General features: G+C 37.2%; 1 protein-coding gene across 3 annotated transcripts in view; it reads right to left on the minus strand.

The window, feature by feature from the left end:
* Positions 1-636: 636 nt before the first annotated feature.
* The window catches only part of LOC127970470 (S1 RNA-binding domain-containing protein 1), a 54,893-nt gene continuing 31,193 nt past the window's right edge, over positions 637-24,336 (minus strand). For 2 of the 3 annotated variants that reach the window (XM_052573060.1, XM_052573061.1), the window contains exons 17-21: positions 18,751-18,857; positions 16,953-17,120; positions 13,695-13,841; positions 3,711-3,895; positions 637-1,117 (exon numbers count right to left, since the gene is read on the minus strand). In XM_052573060.1, coding sequence (XP_052429020.1) covers positions 825-1,117; positions 3,711-3,895; positions 13,695-13,841; positions 16,953-17,120; positions 18,751-18,857 — 900 coding nt within the window. In that variant the 3' untranslated portion in view covers positions 637-824. The remainder of the gene's footprint in view (positions 1,118-3,710; positions 3,896-13,694; positions 13,842-16,952; positions 17,121-18,750; positions 18,858-24,336) is intronic. The other variant, XM_052573063.1, reaches the window with a different exon arrangement.

The raw sequence follows: 24,336 nt of genomic DNA on the forward strand, positions 1-24,336 counted from the left end.
CTGCTTTTACAAGCCCCCCATTCTTTGGGTGATAAGTGGCTGTCAATCAAACAGGCCTGAGTTCGGCAGCGTAACATCTGTGACTGCATCCTGCATCCTGGTCCATAGCAACAGCATCCACTTAGTGTCTGGTTCACAGGCCTTTGAAACACCCTCTTCAGGCATCACAATTACACTGTACTGGAATAAAACTATGGTAACAGTGTGTCACAGAAACACAGAAAAACCAACAATACTTATGTAAAAAGAACAAGCTTCTTAAGTATTATTATTTTAAATAATAATAATATTATTATTAACTTCATTCATTTTTGCATTGAATTGCATCCATCAGTTATACCACAAGTTGTTAAATTGGGGGTTACAAAGGTATGAAAGGGAGTGAAAAAAGATTGTATTTTTAATTGTTTTAATTGTAAAACTGTATTTTAAGGGCAATGATAACTTAATTTTTAACTCAGTTATGTTATTAGCAACTGTCCTCTTAATATGCCTAAATGAAGTAAATTCTTTTAGTATTTTAATAATTGGCTGAGAATATAAAACTATCAAAATTCTAGGAAGAGCTTCACTTGCAACAAAAACCATCATATTTCTGAAGATGAAGACATTCATTTCAGTTATAATCCTGTCAAGTTTCACGTAGCAAGATATCTATTTTATTGAAGTTATGAAAACTACAGTAACAGCAGGTTAAATGTAGAACAGAGGCAAAAACAACATCTTTGAACAAGAACAAAAGATATTGCCTAACTTTTTTTACACGACATGAAAGCAGAGTTGATAACTAGACTTGACTACAGTAAATCTTCAATGAATAGTTCCTATCTGAGAATCCTAATGAGGTCCAGCGTGATCCGATTCCTCTGAAGATCCACATTTATGACCCGTACCTCTACCCGCTCACCTGGGCCAAGAGCTAGGCTTCTTTGCCGCTGGTCAACAGGAAGCTTATCCGGAGTGATGAAACGCTTTGGGATGAGACCAGAACGTCCGACTCCAATGTCCACAAATGCTCCAAATAAAGCAGTGTTTGTCACACGGCCTGTTACCACCATTCCATCGTGTAGGTCATTCATGGACACAATTTCCCGCTTGAAATCTGCCTGTTCAAAATCTATTGAGGACAATAAAAAAGAAAATAATTAGGTAAAGGTGCAGTCATATTAGTGAAATTTCATGGGCAAACAATTTGACATTAATTTGAATTTTGTAATTTATGATGAATTGCTGTGGGGAACTTTTTCGCCCTCACGAAAAACACTTTCGCCCAACACGCAAACGCTTGGACTCCTCTTGAAATTAGTGGAATTTACATAATTTCGCCAAGCAATGGTAAATGTGACTGCACCATTAGAAACAAAGATGGAAAAAAGGGAAGATACGGTAGAATGTTTAAACAGATTTTGTCTTTTTCCAATGACTAAGACTGACATTATCCTCCTTCCCTTTAAGACTTGAGCACCATCCTCCAAATTGATCCAAGAACTCCAAAGCTACACATTAGAAACAAGCTTCAGTTAATGGTTTAAAACAAATAGAATTACCAGGCCTCTCAAACCTCTTCTCTCCGAGGCCATTTTGTCTGTTTTTTTGGGGTGATTTTCTTTGGGAGGTGCTTTTTTACATAAACATGGCCTCTCACCAGGCTCTGCAGTCCAGGAAACATTCATCTCTGATTATTCTTATCCGGGACACCTTACCTAGAGCACCGCTCACATGGCAGTTATTTATACAGCTGGCTACAGAGCAGAACCCATCAGGCTTCCAACCAGGGGAAGTGAGCTTGCAGCCTTCTGATGAGAAAACTAGTGTCCTATCTAGTGCACCACACTGGCGAGGCGACGTCTCATTCATTCAGATGTGCAATATGTTTTGTGGCATTTTCAGATTAACTCATTTCTAAAAGACCTACAAACTTTTTTTTTTTTTTTTTTTTTTGAGTTTTTTCCTCCACACGAGTCTTAATTCAACTTCAACGAGCATTGCCATAATCTTTTCAAGTGTGGAAATTAAACCCCCTCCCATTCCCAAAGAAAACCTTTCTCTGCATATAATGAACACTGCTCCCCAACCCTGAAAACACGTTAAGACATTCATCTCAATTATAATCCTGTCACCTTTAATGAAACATAACATTTACTATCAACACCCGCAGAAGGAAAACAATGTCTTCTCAGATGTCTGAACTTAACATTAAAACCAGAAGAGGCGTTTGTTGTTTGGTCGTTTTTATTCACTTGGAGAGTCACTGGGGGATTTTAGTGCTGGGATCAAGGCTACTCTGCTTTCCTCTTTACGCTGCTTTCTCTCTCATTAATGATATATCTGTCGGCAGGTCTGCTTTAATAATGTGGGTCTTCCCCCAAATTACGCGGCAAGACTTCAAAAGCCTGGAGCGCCGCCCAGTCATCTCACAGACAAGAGACGGACTCAGGGGAGACGGGAGGAGAATCATTAGGTGGGAGTGAGGAAAAGAGTATATGATGCCAGCATTGTCTATGATCTGCGCGGCGGCCATGTTGAGAAAGAACTTTGATACTTTGGTTTGTGCTGTGCTAAACGGATTTCAAAACCTAGCCACAGGCTGCAATCCGAACCACATTATAGAAAATGTAAAACGTCCATGCACTTTGTTTGCATTAGCCTTTCCATAATGTGTAGAGTTGTCCTACATGTCTATTTCTTAAAGCAACACAAAATGAAAATTTGCATTTAGTTAGCCACCTGACAAATCTGTATGATCTACCTTCTCTGGTGGAGTACAAAAGGCGATATTTATAGGACAATGTCCAAGCTTCTCATTTCCATTTAATGAATCTCAAAAGCCATCAAACAAGATTAACTGGGCAAAATAACTTAAACCTCCATCTTTTCCTCATACAAAGCCATTGTACTGACCTTAACCCTTTTATGCATGGTGCCTACTACAGTGGACAGTTATATGTGGAAGCCATTTTGAACCATTTAAGTTGTAGCACCATTTTTACTCACCCTCGAAGCATCCTAGGTGTATATGACTTTTTTTTTTCAGACAAATCAGGTTGGAGTTATATTAAAAACTGTCCTAGCTATTGCAAGCTCTATCACTGCAGTCAGCGGGTCTTGCAGTTGAACAGTCCACAAGTCGTCACACGGCTCCGAGGGTGAATAAAGGACTATTGTTATGAATGAATGCATTTTTGTAAAATATCTATTTTTCAAATGTAAGAAACACTATTCTCTGACTTCCGTAATGTGGAGAGAGAACACATGAAAAAGCAGAGATTTGCAAAAGATTTGTAAAAGAAAAATGTCAGAGGATTTCGATGCCAACCAAATGAATGATCCCTTTGATAAATCAAAAAATATTTTTCTTTTTTGCTGAGGCAGTAGTTTTTGTTTTTTTGTTTTTGTTTTTGACTGGAACCAACACAAAAAATTATATATTTACATTTTTAGAATTGTATTTTTCTTTTGCAGTTTGCGTCGAGCTGGAAATCACAAATCTGTAAACACTTCTGCTGAACAATGATGATGTAAGAACTTAAACATCATAAGAAGTTTTCAAGAAAAAAAAAAAATAATGTACAAAATCAAGGAATATGATAGTGGGAACAGCACTGGCCCAAAAAGGGAAAGTGACAGAGTTATGTTAACTGGCCTGTGTCAGTGAGCAATATTTATCAATGAGCCCTGCATAGATCTTCAGATACAAAGTAGTCTCTTACCCTGACGAATGTCAAAGCCAGGCGGCTGAGTGAGTCCGTCCACAGTTAGCTGAAGAGTCTCAGGTGTGGTGTCCAGAGATTTGGCCAAGACATCTAGACCTCTGCTCTTAACACTACTCTCAATACTCTGTCTGAGTGCAGCACTGCCAATCTGATCCAAACTGCCCCCTATTTGAGACAAGAACCTAAATGAAGAGAGAAAGAGCATACAGTTACTGCCTTGACAAGTCAAGAAATAAAGTTTTTGAGGACATTTCATATAAATCTTAATCAAAAACACTCCACATGCAAACACATACACTTTAAGATGCTGTGTTAAGGAAGTGAGGTCTGTTGAGGACCATGGGAGGTGGTGTCTTAATGAATGGTGTTTTAATAGCCCTTCTCAGAGCCCAGTGCACGTGGAGGAACTCCCCCGACACCAGCGAGGAGCCTGAAGGCCAACACAGGGAGTGCAAAGACTGGGAGAGGAGGTAGATATGGGAGGGGAGGTGAGACTAATTATGCCCTAAATCTTGATTTCTAGAGTCCCAGAGATGAAGACTCCGTCTCCCTCCATAAATCTAACGGTCTTGGGAGCGTCATACATAAAAGGAAAAGGTTAGTGCTTAGGCTTGAGCAGTGAAGCAGGAACACAGAGCAAACACAGCCAGCAAGAAAGATCCAGACATGGCCTATTACTTGGCACAGGCCATAAGCTCTGGCTCAGGATGAGCCTTTATATTCATGATGTGATCACAAACTGTAACGCTGAGACAGTGGTTAATCTTCAGCTTTATATTGTGCTGCATACTAGGTCTGTTAGGGACATTGCGTGTAAAAATGCATGGAAACACACAGCATATGTATGGGTGGGAATCTTTAGGCAAATAATGTTTTCAATTTTGGAGTTGCAGTAAAATTAAAGGTTTAAAAAGAAAAAAAAAATTCAGGAAAGGTTTTGCTGATACCTTAAAAAGAGCTGTTTAGATCTGTGCTTTAGAATTAAAATAACAAGACTTTGGTTTTGGAGTTTAGAGTTTTGTTCTAAGTTTGGGGGTGTGTTTATTCAAAAACCTGTAACACTAACACTAAAACTTTAAATACAGAAAGCTGATTTTGAAAAAGATTTTTATTGGTTGTTCAAAAGGAACCCATGTATTTATTCACTACAGACCATAAATATCCCTCTATAATAACTTTTGTTAACAATTATAAGTTTATTTTCCACCTTAACAGATCAAACCACAGTTCTTCTCATAACCATCACTAAACTGCCTGTTTGAAGAACCTGGAATAATGTGCAAATAATAATTGATTAATGGTCAAAAATTCTATACCATTTCATCTAAAAATTCTGAATGGAATAAAGTGAATTTATGCATCACAACATTTTATATTTGGAAGTTGCTTTAAATGCTAATATAACATACTGATAAAGGGTCAGTCCATAATTCCTGAGTTTGTCTTATAAAATCATAAAGTTAGTGCCTGAATAATGTTCTTTCATCAGAGTACAGTGCAAATGAGTGATATAACCTCTACAGGGACACACACATGTCCTGGAGTGTGCAACAAGCCTGTATCAGGGGGTCAAGCTGTCCAGAGGTGCCTGTGGAATGCTGGGGTCCTGGGCATTACTGGAATGTGAATTTTGGCAAGAGGAGGGGGCAGACCTGCTGAGCCAGCTTGCTGATGGATGGCCGTCGCCGTGACAGCCTGACGCCAGCGCAGCTGTCCTCTGTGTGAGTGACAGGGCAGGTGGGTTCAAGCCCCGCCCATTAACTGCTGCAGACAGGGGCTTGACGGCAGCAGTGACAGGCAAATCTACTCACACTCGCTCTATTGTATGTATCCAGACAATTTCCCACTGTCCGAGCTTGCAAACAGATACATAGCACTAATACGCTTACATACAGATCATTGCTCCTCCTCGACTCACCCTCGTGAAAAAGTGTACACTTGACAAGACGGATGCTGGTAGAGTGTAATTTTAAACTGTGTGTGTCCAAACATTTACAAGACACAGATCCTTCATCATTTTAGCAAGAAATTCATATGTATGAATATATTCTGAATAATCCATGCATTTATTAAGAATATGGCTCAGGTGGTGTTTTATAGTTGAACCCCTTCTCAAGCATCTCCACTTTGGCATGAAGACAGGTGAAAAGTAACAACATTCCTCAACAAGCTGCATAATTCAAGTTATCATACTTCTCATACAAACATTGTTGGAAGATTTCTGCACCAATGTTTTGTAAGAGTTAAACCTACTAAGAACAAACCCATGCATTTTCAATTCTGAGCTATAAACACGGAAGTGCAATGCCATAAGCGGCCTTTTATGCTCACATTGAAACATCTAACAGTTCTAGAGCAGTACTAGATCTAGTGAAACAAAAGCAAACAAAAAAAAATCTCAGACTCTGTTGGGCCTTTGAGTTATGAGGCGATGAAAATGCAAAGAGTAACAGACACACGCACACACTGCGGATGAATTCCAGCTTGTCTCTCAAGTAAAGATTTGATGAAAGAGCCTCAGAACCGAGACATTTAAAGGTGCTGTAGGGAACTTCTGTAAAAAAAATATTTTTTACATATTTATTAAACCTGTCATTATGTCCTGACAGTAGAATATGAGATAGATAATCTGTGAAAAAAATCAAACTCCTCTGGCTCCTCCGAGTGGTCCTATTGCCATTTGCAGAAAGTCATGCGCTCCCGGTAAAAAACAACCAATCAGAGCTGCGGTCCGTAACTTTGTTTGTGTTCAAAATGTAGAAAAATTAACATAATAAGCGAGTACACCATGAATCCATTTTCCAAACCTTGTTTTTAGCTTGTCCTGAATCACTAGGGTGCACCTATAATAAGTGTTTATATTCGGACTATTTTAGATTGCTTCGGGGGTGCCGCGGCGGAGTAACCCAGTACCAAGAAACAAGTATCCAATGCTCACCAGGGCTGCATTTATTTGATCGGAAATACATTAAAAGAAACACTAATACTGTGAAATATTTTTTTACAACTGAACTTTTTCTATATATTTTAAAAAGTAATTGTGCAATGTGATGGCAAAGCTGAATTTAAAGCATAAAGATGCACTGTCAGTCCTTAAGTCTTCAAATAATTTGAATATCTTAATAATAATAAATGTTTCTTGAGCACCAAATCAGCAGTTGAAAAAATGTTCATAGTCTATTTACATAGTAGTATACACTAGTGTTGTCATAAAACCCAGTACTTCGTTACCAAGTCGGTACTAAAAAAATGAAAATGTGACGGTACCAGGTTTCTTTAAGTACCAGTGATACAGAGTACCTGTTCAACCCGGTACTTGACGATACAGCGCTATGATTTCCACCAAGCAGGAAACGCGGACGGAATCTCAAAATCCAGTCATGAAAATTAAACTTACAATTTAATATGGAGAGTCACGGAATTTGCAAAAAGTTAGCATAAATAAATCAAATCAGATCTCCATATCGACCAGTATCTGTAAATGTTAAGCTGCAAAAGTTGGTTGAAATCTGAATCCTGCATGTTCTGTGCGTCTCTGTGTGAATGAATGAATGGCAGAGACGTACAGGTTTGTTTACTACACCGTAATAATTGTAATAATTGCCGTCTCAGTGAGGACATAAATACATAAACCACATCACCAAAACCGTTCTGAGTAACTTTACAAGCTTTTTACCCTTTCATTTGAGTAGAACCAGTTTCAATTTAAAGGTATTCACAGCAACCCGTCAAAATAAGTTCATTTTTACATGAAGGCATTGTGCTAGAAATATTACAATTATTGAGTATAATGTATGTGATACTGTTACTACTGTTGAAAAAATTTATAAAACTTTTTAAAGATATAAATCAACATTTCTTCAATGTTTTAATTTAAATAGCAAATCCCCTTTATTTACCAAAAATAAAATGTGTTTAAATTTCATTAATTAAAAGACAGATTAAATTTGGGTGAAACTTTTTTTTTACAGTTTTTCATAATTATATTACTTGTAGAAAAACTTTAAACACAATTGTAAATAAGTATTAAAGGGGGGGGGGGGTGAAATGCTATTTCATGCATACTGAGTTTTTTACACTGTTAAAGAGTTCCCATGCTAAACATGGACAGTTTCAAAAATTAAGTTGTACGTTTGAAGGAGTATTTCTGTTCCAAAAATACTCCTTCCGGTTTGTCACAAGTTTCTGAAAGTTTTTTCCGAGTATGGCTCTGTGTGACGTTAGATGGAACGGAATTTCCTTATATGGGTCCTGAGGGCACGTCTTGCCGGAAGAGCGCGCGCTCCCGTATAGCAGAGCACTGAGAGCACAACAGACTTCACTGATCAGAGCGAGAGCGTCGCGAAATGTCACAAAAGAAGTGTGTTTTTGGTTGCCAGGGCAAGAAAACCCTGCACAGATTACCAAAAGAGAAACAGCATTAAGGGGCCAGTGGATGGAGTTTATTTTTACAGAGCATCAACGGAGTTGTGCAAAAGTTTTTGCTTGTTCCCTGCATTTCGAAGATGCTTGTTTTACAAACGAGGTCCAGTTTGACGCCGGATTTGCACATCGTTTATTCCTTAAGGATAATGCAATCCCAACGAAAAAGGGTCATGATCGTGTGTTGGAACCGCATGAGGTGAGTAAAACTGCTTCAAATATCTCTGTGTTGTTAACTTAGCTATCAGCGCGTAAGCACATCAAGTAAACAACATGCAATGTTGTCATCAAACTGCACTTTCCACATGTACAGCTTAAAAAAAAAAAAAAAAAAAAAAAAAAAAAAGACGACAAAGTGGAACTTAGTCATTTTCCAAAACCGCTAAGCAAATATATACAGTTTCAGTACATACCACATAGAGACGTTGTTGCTGATGCTGCTCTTGTTACATTTCAGCCTCTGGATCTGTGACAACACTAGTATACACTATATAATATAATATATATACAATATAATTAATGGTAACACTTTATAATAAGGTTTAATTTGTTAACATTAACAATGCATTAGCTGTTCACAATACTTTTAAAAACAAAATATTTTATGAACTATTAAAGGAATAGTTCAGCCAAAAAATGTTATTCTGTCAATAATTACTCTCATGTAATTCCAAACCAGCAAGACCTTTGTTCATTGTAGGAACACAAATTAAGATATTTTTGATAAACTTCCACATTAAAGGCCCAGAAATGTAGCAAGGACATCGTTAAAATGTGACATCAGTGGTTCAACTATAATTTTATGAAGCTAATCTACTTTTCTGTGGAAAGAAAACAAAAATAAGAGCGGTGTTCTGATGTAGAACATAAATGTGCTACTACTTGTTTGCAATCAGAGGTATCCATGCATAAGTGTCATGGTACTCTCGTGAATGAAGGTCTAACAGGTTTGAAATGACATGAGGGCGAGTAATTAATGACTGAACTTTCACTTTTGGTTGAACTATCCCTTTAACAATACTTGCTTAGAGCATTTATTAATCTGGGTTCATTTTATACGATAGTTTATATATACTATACATACAGTACACTATACTAAATATAAAATAGTTTATTATTAATTAATTTTTGTTCCATAAAATAGATTTATCAGCATATGCATTTAACAATATATAATTAAAATTAACCTAGAATAACAAATGCTGTAAAGTGATTGTTTACAATAATTTATTAAGTTACATTAACAAATTAAACCTAACCGTAAAGTTTTAGCAGATTAACGATGTCTATGGCAAAACTAAAGACACATTATCTGCAAACAAATTACCGAAAATGTAATTCCACATTAGCTCACCATATGTTCAATGCTAATAATGATAAAAAAAATAAATGTAAAAAAATTATATTAAAATAAAAACCTTTCCAGCGGAAAATTAATTGAAAAGTCAGACACAAGCTTAGTGTCCTGACAACACCAGCTTGTAAATGACTTTAACACATATACTTGTGCCCTGTACTTCTACCAATTTTAACAAATTACTCAAGCACTCATATTGCCCTATGGCAGCTACCCATCATCCTATATTGGTCCTGCACAGATTTCCGAGATGTTGGTCAGGGACACTGTGCTTCCCTCCAGCTGTCCCTCTGGAGCGCCAGAGTTGGCACAAGGACAGAAAAGAGATGGAGAGAGAGAAAGGAGGTTGCAGAACTGGGCTCTGAGTGATTTATGAACAGCTACAGTGTGAGTGTGGCGGTGGCGGACGATTGGCCCAAGGGCTCAGGTTTCTGGAGGGGGTCTCAGCTGGGCTTATGTTACCCTCTGGTGTGTTAGTGTTTAGGGGGTACCAGCGCTCCTGCTCTTTTGGATCCAGAAGAGCGAAGTCGGCCATATCCTCCGGGCATAATGAAAAGCAGCTCTGCCGAGGAGAGTTGTGGAGGACGCCTCTGTTCCACACACCGTAAGCTACTGGGTGGGCCTACAGATAGAGGCTTTCCAGACACAATGAGGCTGCTTTAGTGTGTGGTCCCCTTAGCAGTAACCCTGAAGTTAATTCGTTATCATCAGTGAATGTAAGATATTTGATATCAACCCTCCGATGATTCAGTGACTGAGAAAAATGAGTTACTAATGCTGCAGTGAAAATGATGAAGAGCTATTCACTTCCTAAAACTCACTTGGCAACGCTCATAATGCTGGAATGGATATACGTGTATTGCTTGGTTGTTAACGACAGAAAAGCATTCAAAGGGATAGTTCACTGAAGAATGAAAATTGTCATAATTTACCTGCAATATATCTAACAATATCACAATTGATTTAAAAGTTTCAAAGAGAAAGATTTTCAGTGGACCAGTCCTCACACAAAAACATACATGACTGGGAACGCAGTGTAACATTCATATAAACAATTTTTTGACCCAGATCACATTAAACATTTTTCTGAAAAAAACTTGTTCTGTGTGATCGGGGCCTTATATGTGAGTGCCCTGTTGGTTACAGTGGCTACTTTTTTTATATGTAATAATTTTAGTAAATATTTATTTATTTGTGAAAAATCTGTAATCTATAGTATAAGTATGTTTCTTTTACTTTTTTAATCCATTGTCAAATTATTTAAAATTTCTTAAATATGAATAATAATAATTGAAAAAAATTATATAGGCTTTATATCGGCCCCCCTGCATTCCACAATATCGGCATCAGCTGTAAAAATAAAACACATATCGGTCGACCACTACTACGTTTAAAATGACATGAGGTGAGTAATTAATGACAATTTTTATTTTTGGGTGAATTATCCCTTTAGCTATAGAACTTTTTAGAAGAAAATAAAATCATCAATTCATCTTTAACTTCATCTTTGTGCACGGTAAAGATCATCTTTATCATGGCTGCAGCCGGCGCAGTGATATTACGCAGCACCTGAAAATAATCCCCAGAAACTCTATTGGCTGCAACTACACTAACTAGCTTCGGACTATTTTCAGGCGCTACGTGATATCACTGCGCTTGCTGCACCCATGGTATGGAAGCAGCGTTCCTTGATTATTATGCTGGAATAAGAATATAGTTCCTAGCCATATCAGCCTAGAAAATTGCAAATTTTAATTTTCCGCCGGTCTTAGTACACAATGTAACTACAGAATAATCAAGTTTTGAATAGGAAAAATGTAGAAACTCTTTGGTCATTTTTGAGTGAGATGCTAACGTCTAATCAGATTCAATGATCTATGCTAAGCTAAGCTAAAAGTGCTACCACCAGAACTGGAAAATGAGCTTGGATAATGTTCCTTTAAACATAATAGTTAATCACTACCTTCCCCTTCTTGCTCTTGCAAATTATTGAAGAACAAAGAAAGCGCTATCAGGTACTGGCTATAGTAAAATGTCACAGAAAACTGGTCCCCAGCAACGTCACAGAAAACTAGTCCAGTGAAAGTGAGTTTATTTTGTTAGGTCCCAATAAGAGCTAACATCAACCTTTGTTTCACAGCTAATACTTAAATACTAGAGATGGTCCATCAGGGGGTCAGTGCTACATATTGTGTATGCGTATTTGTGTGTGTATGAGTGGGAAGTGGTGGGGCTAAGGGTATCAAGTTCATCACATTAGAGCAACATGATCCACCATTACCATCCACTGGCCCACGCTTCGCAAAGCGCCGACGTGCAACAAAATCACCAACGAAATGGAGGGAGACAAGCTGCATGTTTTCACAAGCACAATGTGTGACTGATTTTAGCCACCTCCTGTCCTGACTTCAGAAATATTAAGCGCAAACCAGTCACGGATGCAATGAGGGGCGTTTTTCCATTTCATTTCTATTCTCATTAACTGATGCATTTATGTGAATGAGAACGAGAGAGGAAGTGAAAAGGCCTGTCCAATAATTTGCAAAGGGAAAGCGAATGAGCTGGTGAAACAGAGGACAAGAGTGATGAACCCAGTGCATAAATGGGTTACAGATTGTTGGGAATACGTCAAGCTTGTCATCATCATTATAAAGACATCGCTCAGACGGATCTGCTCGCATCATTAGCCTTATGATTTCAGCCCTGGCCGAAGCTCACAACATATTTGATACATTTTATTAGCAATACCCAGAATTCCTCCCAAGCCCCCTAGAAACCTTTTGTTTAAAGTCCGCTACATTAGCTGGGCGCTACATTACCAACTCAGCACTGCTGGTGGCCATGTTTAATCAAATCCTGTTACTCCAAGAAAAATATGCCTGGGCTCATGATGACAATTGGAGTGGAGCAACGTCCATTAGCACAGCATTTGGTAACGATAGAGAATGGTGATAATACAGGGGACTGCAAGGGAGGCTTTTCTGCCTGGTTTAGTCGGAAATGAAGCCTAACGGAGAGAAATGAAAACAAACAGAAGGAGAGGAGAGGAGGGAGGATATGACAGGGTGATTATTCCCCCTCTCCATGCCCCTAAGTGGCTTTATTAGACCTCTGACCGTAAAAGGCGCCTCTGACGACAGATCAGTCAGAGAAGGAGTGGATAGACATGCATACGATTCACACATGCATGTACAGAGGGGTCTACGGTCTCAGAACAGCAGTTTTAAATCTATTTAATTCATACAAATAATTTATTATTATTATATAGATTATTATGCAATATGATTTGCAAATTACTATCCATCTATCTAAATTCTATTTTAATTATATTTAAATAATATATCAATATTTTTATTATATTAATTTATAATTATATTTAATTTATAATATACAATATCAAATTCATATTCATATTCAATAATGCATTCTGGCCTACAAATAGTCTAGAAACTTCTATATTTTTTCAAGTCATAACTTTCTTTGCTTTACTTTTTTTATAAAATAATTTTTGGCCATTTTGTTTATTTCCAGGTTTAACTGGAAAAACTGAAAAATACAGATATTCAGTGAGGTCTCTTATGTTTGTACACAACTGCACATATACATGCAAAGTTACAAAATGAAGTGTAATTGCACAAGTACACACACTGTGCTACAACTGAAGCCAAAGTACGACATCAGCTATGAAGGAAATGAAAAAGTGAGTAATAGGCAGTGAATGAATGTCTTGTTCCTAAATTATAGTTGCCATTCACCAATAAATCCTCCAAATTCCACAGCATTCGAATGCCTTGCCCACGGTTCAAATTCAATTTTCAAAAACCTCTTTCACATGCATACACTGAATTTGATTTAACTTGCAGCTGTCATGCATGCAAGCACATCCAAACCACAGGGCATCCGTGCGCACATCTTCTGGAAGCAACAGGCACAAGTGTCAGATTGGAGTAGTCTAAACAGACTTGAGCAGCACAGCTGCGTGGAGAGCGTCATTCACTGCCAGAGAGTGCTGAGCACACGCTGAATGTGCTTTTCATATGAGCACCAGCAGCTCGCACAACTCTCACACTAAGCAACACAGGACCAGATGCTCCTACTTGAGGTAAACACTTGTTACCACTTGGGTCAATCCTTAAGCAGATCCAATGATCAACTGCAGTAGTGCAGTAACGTGATAGTTTAGTGCCACGCTCTGTTCTCACCTCAAGGCGATGCTGTAGGATTCGGGATGGATGCAGGTTTGGTCCAGTGGGTTAAACTGGTTAGAGGTGCTCCCAGAGCCTTTGACTTTTTTCTTCTCAGCTGTCTGCTTCAGAGGAAGCTCTTCGTTCACTCCAGAACAGACACTGCTTGAAGCAAAATAACAAAAACATTGAGGGTAAAATTAAAAACTTAATAAAAAATTTGCTTTTACATGTGATGTGTGGCCTATAAATTGTATTTCTTCTTCATTTTCTAGAGACTGGGGTAAGCTGTGCCACCTTTTAGTTGCATTCTACAAGATATTACGTATATCTGATGATATCCTGATGCATTATAAAACATAAGATTATTTAATCTAATCAACGGATTAGATGAAAGCATCTATTACATATCACCATATAATTATGCGGAAAAAAAATGTCAAATGTAAGACTTTTTAATACCATCTTATATGAAACTTAATACCTAATCCTGTAATGGGAATACACATTATATTACATATATGTAATATTTAATGTATTTAAAAAAACATTTTTTATATATATAGCTGTCATGAATACCGGTAAAATGTATTATTATGATATACTTTAAACCTTTCATATCAGCATACAATATTCAATACTAAATATCCCCACAAACATACTCCATCACCAAGAGGTTTGGTGGTTTAAAGAATTTATTCTAAATCTGTATTTTTTGTAGTGTTCTATCAGCTTTTACATACTTAAATCTGCATATTTTTATTTATCTTTTCAAATACCTTTTTCAACTTTTTTTAATGTATGCATCATCTTTCATGTCAAATTATTACAATTGATCAATAAATTCAAATCAAATTTTGGATGTACAAATATAAAATGTTGGGAAATTTTTTTTTTCACTTTTAATGATGCGATTTAAGGTTATTTTCCACATACTGTGCATTACTATTTAGTTACTATACTATTACTATTTACTAGTTTAGTTACTATACAGTTTCGGGCTGGCAATACCCCGACTGAGGTGCCCTTGAGCAATGCACCAAACCCCTAACTGCTCCCTGAGCGCCACAACATAAATAGCTGCCCACTGCACCGGGTGTGTGTTCACAGTGTGTGTTCACTGCTGTGTGTGTGCACTTTGAATGGGTTAAATGCAGAGCACGAATTCGGAGTATGTTTCACCATACTTGGATGTATGTCATGTCACACTGACACTTTTTATAAGGCTCAACGGTTTGAAAAGCGAGATGTGCTCTGATTGGCCATCTATCCAGTGCATTGTGATTGGCCGAATACCTCAAGTGTGTGACAGAAATGTTACGCCCCTTAATAAATTTGTGATGCCTAGTCTGGCCGGAGTGATGAGACAAACATAAAACCCATTATAAACGTGATATTAACAGGATTTGTATTAGTTTCGCTTATTTAATGAAACAGCGTCACACACACAGCCTAGAGTGAGCAAAAGCTGGAGGCCTAGAGTGAGTGTAGGCCAGCTTGAGTGAGCAGAGGCGGGCGGTTTGAGAACAGCATGGCTGGCGGATTCTATGAAAGAGCATCCTATGGGCTTGTGGCAACCACATGTGACGACCCCGGGCTGGACTCCACTTCATCCACGGTGAAAGCCGATCCAATGATCCATAGTGTAAAGTTAGTGTAAACATTCATTTAATTTACCTTTTAATAATTGAAAATTAAGCAAACTTTATTTTTTGGTGAACAAAGGGGATTTACTATTAAAAATAAAAGATGGAAGAAATGTTGTGTGACGTGCTTCTGCGCCATTCATTAACACAGACATGCAGAACGTGCAGGATTCATATTTAAATAGACTGTTCCAGCTTAATATTTAAAGATATAAGTCCATATCGTGATTTGATGTGAGTGCATTGACCTACTTTTGATTAATTCATTCAAAATTTGACAAATTCCATGACATTCCACGTTAAACTATAAATTCAGTTTTTATGACTGGATTCCGCGATTCCCTCTCCGTTTTCTGCATCGCGGAAATTATACAGTAGACATCTGCATGCTGTTCGCCCAACGACTTAAAATCGAGGTTTCTCCATATAATGGAGCCAGTTGTCCTGTTTTTTGTTTTGTTTTTTGACTAATTCTGTAGCCTCCGGGCTGGTTGTGGACAACGCCATGTTAAACACGAGGGGAGGGGGAACAAAAGCAAAGAGGCGGGGGCGAGCACAGCACAGAGAAGACGAACAAGCAAAGTGGCAGAATCAAAATTAAATATAAACAATATATCGATATATACGATATGTCAAAATCCATATCGTGTTTAAAAAATATCTCAATATATTTTAAATATCGAGATATCGCCCACCCCTACCACACAGTGACGTGACTTTTATAAAGAATATCTCTTTGGATTTGAGACTTTAGTCTTTGCAACTTTACAGATCTTCTTTATGCACCAAGAGCTTGTAACACTCCAAAGAGAAAGTAAAAATTTAAATCACACCATATGACCCCTTTAAGTCACTTATTGAGTGAGTTATTGTGTCATTCAACCAATTCATTTAAAACACTGAATCGTTCAGTAACAAAACCACTGATTTCTTGGAGAATGTTTAATACTTCTGCTGTGATCTTTGTTTGGAACTATTTTTGTTGAGAAAATAGAACAAAAACAGTAAATATTATGCCTAAAATGTAAGTAACTTAATAATTACCTGACTACTTTACTTGTTTATTGGACTAAAATCAATGTGACATTTGCAATCGTGAAAATATTCAGCAAAATATCTCCCTTGTCAAGGTGTTACTTAACTATATCATGTTACGAATAAACTAAACAATTTTTTTTTTACCTTTGTTTACTTCTGAGTTTCTTTCTGTGTGCTGTTACGCTTATGTGTTTTGAAGTTTTGAAGGTTTTTCAACATTATTTAATAGCACCTGTAGCATTAATAGTATTAATAACTATTATTAATAATAATTACATTCATTTATTAATTAATATGAATTGTAATTGTATTTTCTCCATTTGGAGGCAAAACTCACCATTAATATTGGTTAAGCCACTGACACATCAACCAAAGTAAGAAAAGTGTTCAATATTATAATTCAAAGCAAATTTTTTGACAAATAATTTACATCATTTCACACACTGAACCTTTATGAATATATGATAAAAATAATGCATTATTATTTTAAGTTAAGGGGGCGACATCTTGTCCCACTAACCCCCTACATAATATAAAGGCAGCTTGGTGCAAAACATATAACTGTAGAAGTGGCATGAATTTGGAGGTGTACCTGCGAACGGTCTCAGGGTTGATCCTGATGAAGCCGGCACACTGCTGGAAGCTCTTAGGACCGAGGCCTTTAACCAGTTTTAGCTGCTCTCTGTTGAGAAAAGGCCCGTTCTTTTCTTTCCACTCCATAATACTGCGTGCTCGACCTGCGTTCAGACCTGCTATGTGCCTGATAAAACAAAACACCTCATTTAAAAAAGGGAAATCGGAAACACTTTAGTATAGGGACCAATGCTCACTATTAACAAGTTGCTTATTAGTATGCCTATTATTAAAATATTGCCTGTTTATTAGTACTTACAAAGGTACTAATTTATATTCTATATCTTACCCAGTACCTACATTTAACAACCTTGGTGAATAATCACCAAATTATAATTATTTTTATTTTTTTTTAGGCAAAAGTCCAAGTTAATTGCTTGTTAATAGCAAGAATTGTACCTTAAATAAAAGAGCATTCAAAACATATATGATTGGGAAAAAAAATCAACTTTCTTTTTTTTTTTTTTTGCTAATGTTCTAGGCTAGGACGTTTTGCTATTTTTCTCTGACGTTCAGAACTGTCATTCTTAAACACACCTTTGATGCTTTACGCAATCAAACTTCTTAGGTAGCAATGAGATTGATTTATATGTTAATACCCAGCATTAACCACACTTACTGGATCAAGATCTTTGCTTTAAGTCCACCGAAGGCCATGGAAACTTCTATTTTATACTTATGTAATCCGTGCATATTCACAAACATGAAGTCCGATATTAGTAAAATATTGAGAACATTTTCCAGCAGAATTACCAAAATGGCTGCCTAAGATCTCATAATCCTTTTGACATTTCCATATAAAACAGAACTGCATTGAGACATTTTGCAGTGAGATGGTATGGGCAATTCGAAGTGGCAGCTCCCCTAAAAGCAGCTATGTAAACATTATATGTCATCACTTATAAATAAGGGGTGAATACCACTGGAGCCACAAACACATCGTCTGGAGCTCTGGTACTGAGAGCTCATTTAAAGTCAGGTAAACAGATGACCTGATCCCAGCCTACCTCACGAGCATTTAACCCTGCATGTTAATGGGATCACACAGCTTTCCAGCTCAGTATAGTGATGTATGGGTGTCTAAGTAAACCATAAGTCAAAGGCATAATCCTTAAGAGTTAAATACAGAAATCTGATATTTGTGAAATGTGCATATTTAATACTAATGCTAACAGTATATGTATCTGAATGAATGCACTGACGAAACATGAAAGTGTACCTGCTTTCATAATTTTTTTTTGTTTTAACTCGCTTATACTAACTTCTTGTGTTGAACAAAGAAAAAAAATATAATAAAAAAAATAAGCTGTGTAAATGAAAGCTAACATTTTGAAGTCACATCTAGGGGCATAAAGACGTGATCCTGATTATATTCCGGAAATATAGATTTCCAAATCACTGTTTTCCGTAGTGCAAACAATTTGCAATTACTCACGAAATCCTACAAGGTATTAGGCAGATCGAGTGGATGTAATGAATGTGTACATTTCAGTGTTTCTGTAAGTTTATGTGACTAATATTCAAGGCTATATATCTCAGTTTGTGTATATGTTAGCGAGCGGCAATGTTTGTGTATGTAGATCACAATGTTTGTGTGTAGTGGGGATGTGAGTAGATGTTATGGTGCGTGCGTCTCTGAGTGTGTGTGTGTACGCGACGTGTAGGGTGTCAGACTAAACAGAGCGCTAAGCAATAACGGCGAGCCGAGTGAGAAGTTGCCATGTTGTGACTCCTGCTGGAAAGTATTTGGCCTCTACCTCATCAGCGTCTCTGAACAGATGTTGATGTCCACTCCCACGAAGCTCACACACTCCTGCACCACCCCATCCAGCGCTGCCCTCAGCAAACTCTGTGACACGTCGTGCTGGAAAGAGTGACCACAGTCTTAGAACGTGTGTTTGTGCAAGAAAGGAAAAGGAAGGGCTCTGTTCTTGACCTGGGCTCTGAAAACAAAATCAAACACCTTGAAGATGTTTTTTTCTGGTATGCTGACTTGATTCAATCGTAATTTTGACATGTATTAAAAGTTCACTAAATCGCTAGGTTACTTTGAAAATAATTGAAACGCTAAAAGTTCTACTCTGTGTCTTTCGAAATGTCAAGAATGTCTACATCTATTAGATATCTCAGCAACAAATCGTGCTGTCTCAGTCACTTTCCAAAAACAAGCCGCTTTGCAAGGCCAACGGTGTGTCACTGGCAATCAAACGGTAACCCTAAATACTTTGCGGTGTTCATGCTGGTCTGAAGGGGGAAAAAAGAGACGGCAGAATAAAAAAGCAGCCAGTGGATTGCTTTGCCTCGAGAGACACAGAGAGAAGGTCTGAGGCTGTTTTCATTGGAAAGCATCGGTGACACTTCAAAGTCCGCTCACAGGGGTTTTCCATTAAGTGCAGGGAATTGATAAAGTTAATCCAGCCGAACTTTTCACACTTTGGAGGCGGTTTTCTAAAATGGAGATGGAATTCAAAGCAAAGAAAACCACAAGGCCAAATTCAAAACTGACCAAAATTAGGAGCAAGCAGGGAACTCTGACAAGCCTTTGTCTGTCTTGCATTGGGACCAGTCTCCATATGGAAGTTGTTAAACCAATGCTTGAGACCTGCTAAGAAGAATGTGCAATTTTTCATTTAGAATAACTCATTACGACGAACACAACCTGCACTTTTACAAGATATTCATGCACTAGCTACAGTTCATCATGGTGGCTTGGGAGAAAAACTATAGTTTTACTCATATTTGAAGTTGCAATTAAATGGAAATAGCAATAGATTATTTTTTTCCACCATTTCCACCATTTTTCCAGCCCATTTCCACCATTAAAAAAATAAAATCAAATAATAATAATAATAATAATAATAATAATTTCGACTTCACAATTCTGACCTTTTTTCTCAGGAATGCACAATAAAATCTCACAATTCAGACTTTTTTCTTCAGTCCAATTGTGGGGGGTTGATTAACTCAGAATTCTGAGATATAAACACAATTATGAGACAAAAAAAGTCAGAATGGTGAGTTTGCATCTAGCAATTCTGACTTCATTTCTCAGAATTGAGTTTATATCTCGTAATTTTGAGAAAAATAATTCAGAATTGTGAATTTGTATCACACAGGAAGGAAAAAAAAAAATCAGAAGATATGTACACTCACAACTGCTAGAAAAAAAGACAGAAATGTGAGATTAAAATAATCTCAATTACCTTTTTTATTTTTTTTCAGGGGCAAAATGGATTTCATCTGAGTGAAATGGATTATCGAAAAAAAAATAATGGCAGCTGTTATACTTATTGTGTACCTGTTTTCACATTGTACTTATATTTAAAAATACCTTTCTGTAATCACATCTGTAATTAATTTCTCTAGTTAGATCTGCATTACCCTCTCCACATGTACCTTAGCCCACAAACCACCAAAACCTGTCCCTAACCTTAACTGTGTACCACCTCAATAGCAGCAATTTTAAGTTCAACATGAACACAATAAGTACATTGTACCTAACAATTATTACAATTAAAATAAAATAATTTATAGCAACCAACATGATGGGTTCAACACCTTAGAAAACACAAATGTAGTTAAACTACTCAAAAAGCTCATCGACTCCATCTACGACCCAAACAGATTCAAAGCTCTTTTGATGAACTGTTGAGCATGTGACTTCTTAAACACCAGCCCATTTAGGGTTGTTAAAGGATGATGAGAAACTTCAAGGGGTCAAAAGACTGTGTTCTCTAATTTTCTTTTTAATTAGGGGAAAACCCAACAGCAATGACAGCTTATGGTGGTTTGGGAGTGTACAACATGTACTGCCTGTTCTGTGTACATTTCTGTGTGAAGATTTACAGTGCGAGTAAGATCTAATGCACTCAAGTTGTCTTTGCATGCACTAGTGTGTCATTGTGTTTGTGTGAATACAAATTCAGTATATTAAACAGACCGAGAAGCCCACGGGCCTCTTATAGCTAACTCAATATACACATTCAACCTCCCTTGTGCACACACGAATACACACAGTCACACACTAACACAAGAAAAGGCAGAAATAATAAACAAAGACATAGACGATATATTTCCCTCATATTTGGACGCAGTGGTTTACTTTCAGAGAGTGTTAGTGTTTGAAATTACACAACCAATGGGAAAAAGTAAGAAGTGGGTCTGAGATGGTGTGGATCAGGATACTTTATCCAGAATATATTTTGTTTTAATCATCCTGGGGCACATTACAAATCAACTTGACTTATAAGGCCAGTTTAGCTGGGAATGAAGAATAGAAAACATGAAACAGTGTAGAGAAACTTATTCTATAACTAAGCATGTTTAGAGGATACATGTATGGTGTGTATTCAAGACTGACTGTTAATATCCGTCCATCTTGTTTCACATTAAACACAGAGCAATTCAATGTGCTAGCTAAAGAACTGTTTTCCAATTATATAAAACGCAGTGCATTTGGACTGCGAAAATGTGGCCAAAAACATGGATAATGTCAAAGTGGTCTGAGAAGCAGATGTTCGGTTAAAAAAAAAAAAAAAGAAAGAAAAACCTTCACCCTCAAACCAAATGTTTTTGCCTAGAGAAATCTGATCTTGTAAACTCATTAGCAGATCTGCGTGTTTGTCCACAAAACACATGTCCGTCGAGAACGGGCACCAAAACACTCAAAGAAAAAGGTGTGATCGGAGATGTTATGGGATGAACAGACTTGGCTGAAAGATTTTTGTGCATGGGTTGATTTAAATATTAAAAGACAGGTCAAATATAATATAATAATATTCTTGCAGTGAAATAGAATTGAGGTTTTAATGCTCAGTTCTTCATTAGCAGAGTAAATGAAATTAAAATGATGGACTCCTGCAGGCAGGGTACCTTATATATAAGAACTGCAGTGCAATGGAGATGAGGTTTTAATGCTCAGGTTTTAACTTTCGTTGACAAACAGAGTGATGGAATAGTACCCTATTAGATATGACTGAATGAAGATAAACAGAAATGGTTTAGACCAGCACAATGATAAGATCTCAGTGGGTTAAGGATGACTGAGATATTGAGTGACTGCTAGGAAGTGAAGTGGCTGAGCTATGCGGGTTAAAGCAAAGAGCAGAATGTGTGTTTTGACCTGACAGGATCCGGATGACTGCCACTGGAACAAGGACATCTGTGTGATAACATTTACTGTCTAGCCGTATACAATGGCGTAATCTTACCCAAGCAAAGACACAAAATCATTCATCACAGACTGGAAGAGAATCACACTTTGCAAATATCTTGAAGTTGTCATCATAACACTGCACCAGGTTGGGCATTTTCTTAAACTTTCAGTTAACGTAATTAGTAATGGTTTTAAAAACAGTAGCGGCATTGAGATCTCAGCACTAGACATCCCCTGGGAGTAACTGTGAGTGTAAAAAATGAAAGATGTGTCTTGAGGCTTTCAAGAAATCTGGCACTCTTTTTGTAATATCGCCTCAAGTGGTTATTGCGGTTCACTGCAACTTGCCAATAGTCAAAAAAGAATGAATGTTATTCTAGTATCACCTCCTAAATCTAGTCTGTGATACACAAATGCTGGAAAAACAACTGAAATGTTAGACCTCCAAAAATATTTACTGCACAAAAACAGCCCTCATGTGGGAGAACACCACTGGCTGTAATATTCTGTCAAAATCTCTCACACATTTCCTTTGTAACCTTAGAGAGGTGAGAAATATATGTACACTGCTGGATCGCATGTGTTGAAATGAAACATGAAATCTAAACAATAAACACTGAAGCCTGAAGGCAGAAGCTGAGATAGTCAACGGCGGTCCAATCATTCCTAATGATCCTTATTTACTCCAACAGTTTATTGCTGTTTTCCCATATAATGCTTATGGTGCTTTCCAAACAGTCACTCATCAGACTTATCAACACATTCACGATTAAACACAATCAGATTATAATGCTACAATCACTGACAGCTTGCTGATAATCAATAAATCAGTGCACGCTCAAGGTACTTCTCACAACAAACAACACCTTGTTTTTAACGTACAAAAACCTGCTGGTGCATAATATCCGGATGCAACCTGAGAAGTATGTGGACAGGTTCCCATGTAGCTGCTCCCAAACCCTAAGGTTAGCTTTCGAGTATCTGGCAGCCGGTCGACTGTATAAACTGCCTTGAGCACGGATGGAGCGAAAATTCTCACAGTCCTTGAGCGGCTGATAGAGGAAGACACCCAAAAAGTGTCGCCTGCGGGCAGTTTGGAGCTCTGATGATGGAATGCACACTCATTAGAAAGTCATCAATCATCTCAACCCCCCCCCCAGATCTATTTTTAAAGGCTGTTCCAGGAAGCTATGTGCTAGGGTACACTAATTTACGAGGCGGGACGCCACCACTGCGATATTAGTGATCGCATACAGGGAGAAAAAGTTAAATGAATGGTATATGATTAAACAAGAGAACCGTCGGGCCGTCTGGCAATGCAGGGTCAGTAAAGAGTGAATTAAAATGAAAGTTCATCCTAAAATGAAAATTCTGGCATCATTTACCCACCCTCATGTCATTCCAAACCAATATGTCTTTTTTCTGTGTAATAAAAAGATATTTTCAGAAATGTGTTTTTTTCTCTCTCAGTGGAAGACATGGGTCATCAAAACAGTTTGGTCACCAACATTCTTCAAAACATCTTTTGTTTTTCTGCAGAAGAAAGGAATGACACAAGGGCAGTGTTGGGAGGGTTACTTTGGAAATGTAATTGGTTACATATTACAAGCTACCCCATTTAAAATGTAATAAGTAGTGTAACTATTATTAATTAGCTTACACTTTATTTTAAGGTTTGCTTGTTTCAATACAATTATACATTTAAGTACTGAGTAATATGTACTTACTATATGGTTAGGGTTAGGATTAGTGTTTGGTTTAAGAAACATGCATGTAATTGTGCATAATTTATTGTTATTATAATAGTACATGTATTATAAAAGTATATGTAACAAGTGTAACACAGACACCTTAAAATGAAGTCTTACCCTATATTAATGTAACTGATTACATTTTGAGTACTTTACTAAATTTCTAATGAATGTTTTCAACTATTAATCCTTTTGAAACATTTAACATCTCAGTAACTATAATACATTACAGTTACATTTATTTTGCAATTAAATTCTGTTACATGTAACTAGTTACTCCCCAACACTGCATATAAGAGTCAGCCAATAATAAAAGTATTTATTTTTGCATGGTCTATCCCTTCAAGGCTTCAAAAACACTTCAATCACTTGAGGACAAATTGAACAAAGCTGAACAAGAAGGTAAACATGGGCTGAAATTGTTGCGGTCATATTTG

Source organism: Carassius gibelio, chromosome B13 (genome assembly GCF_023724105.1).
Source record: "Carassius gibelio isolate Cgi1373 ecotype wild population from Czech Republic chromosome B13, carGib1.2-hapl.c, whole genome shotgun sequence".
Classification (NCBI taxonomy): Eukaryota; Metazoa; Chordata; class Actinopteri; order Cypriniformes; family Cyprinidae; genus Carassius; species Carassius gibelio.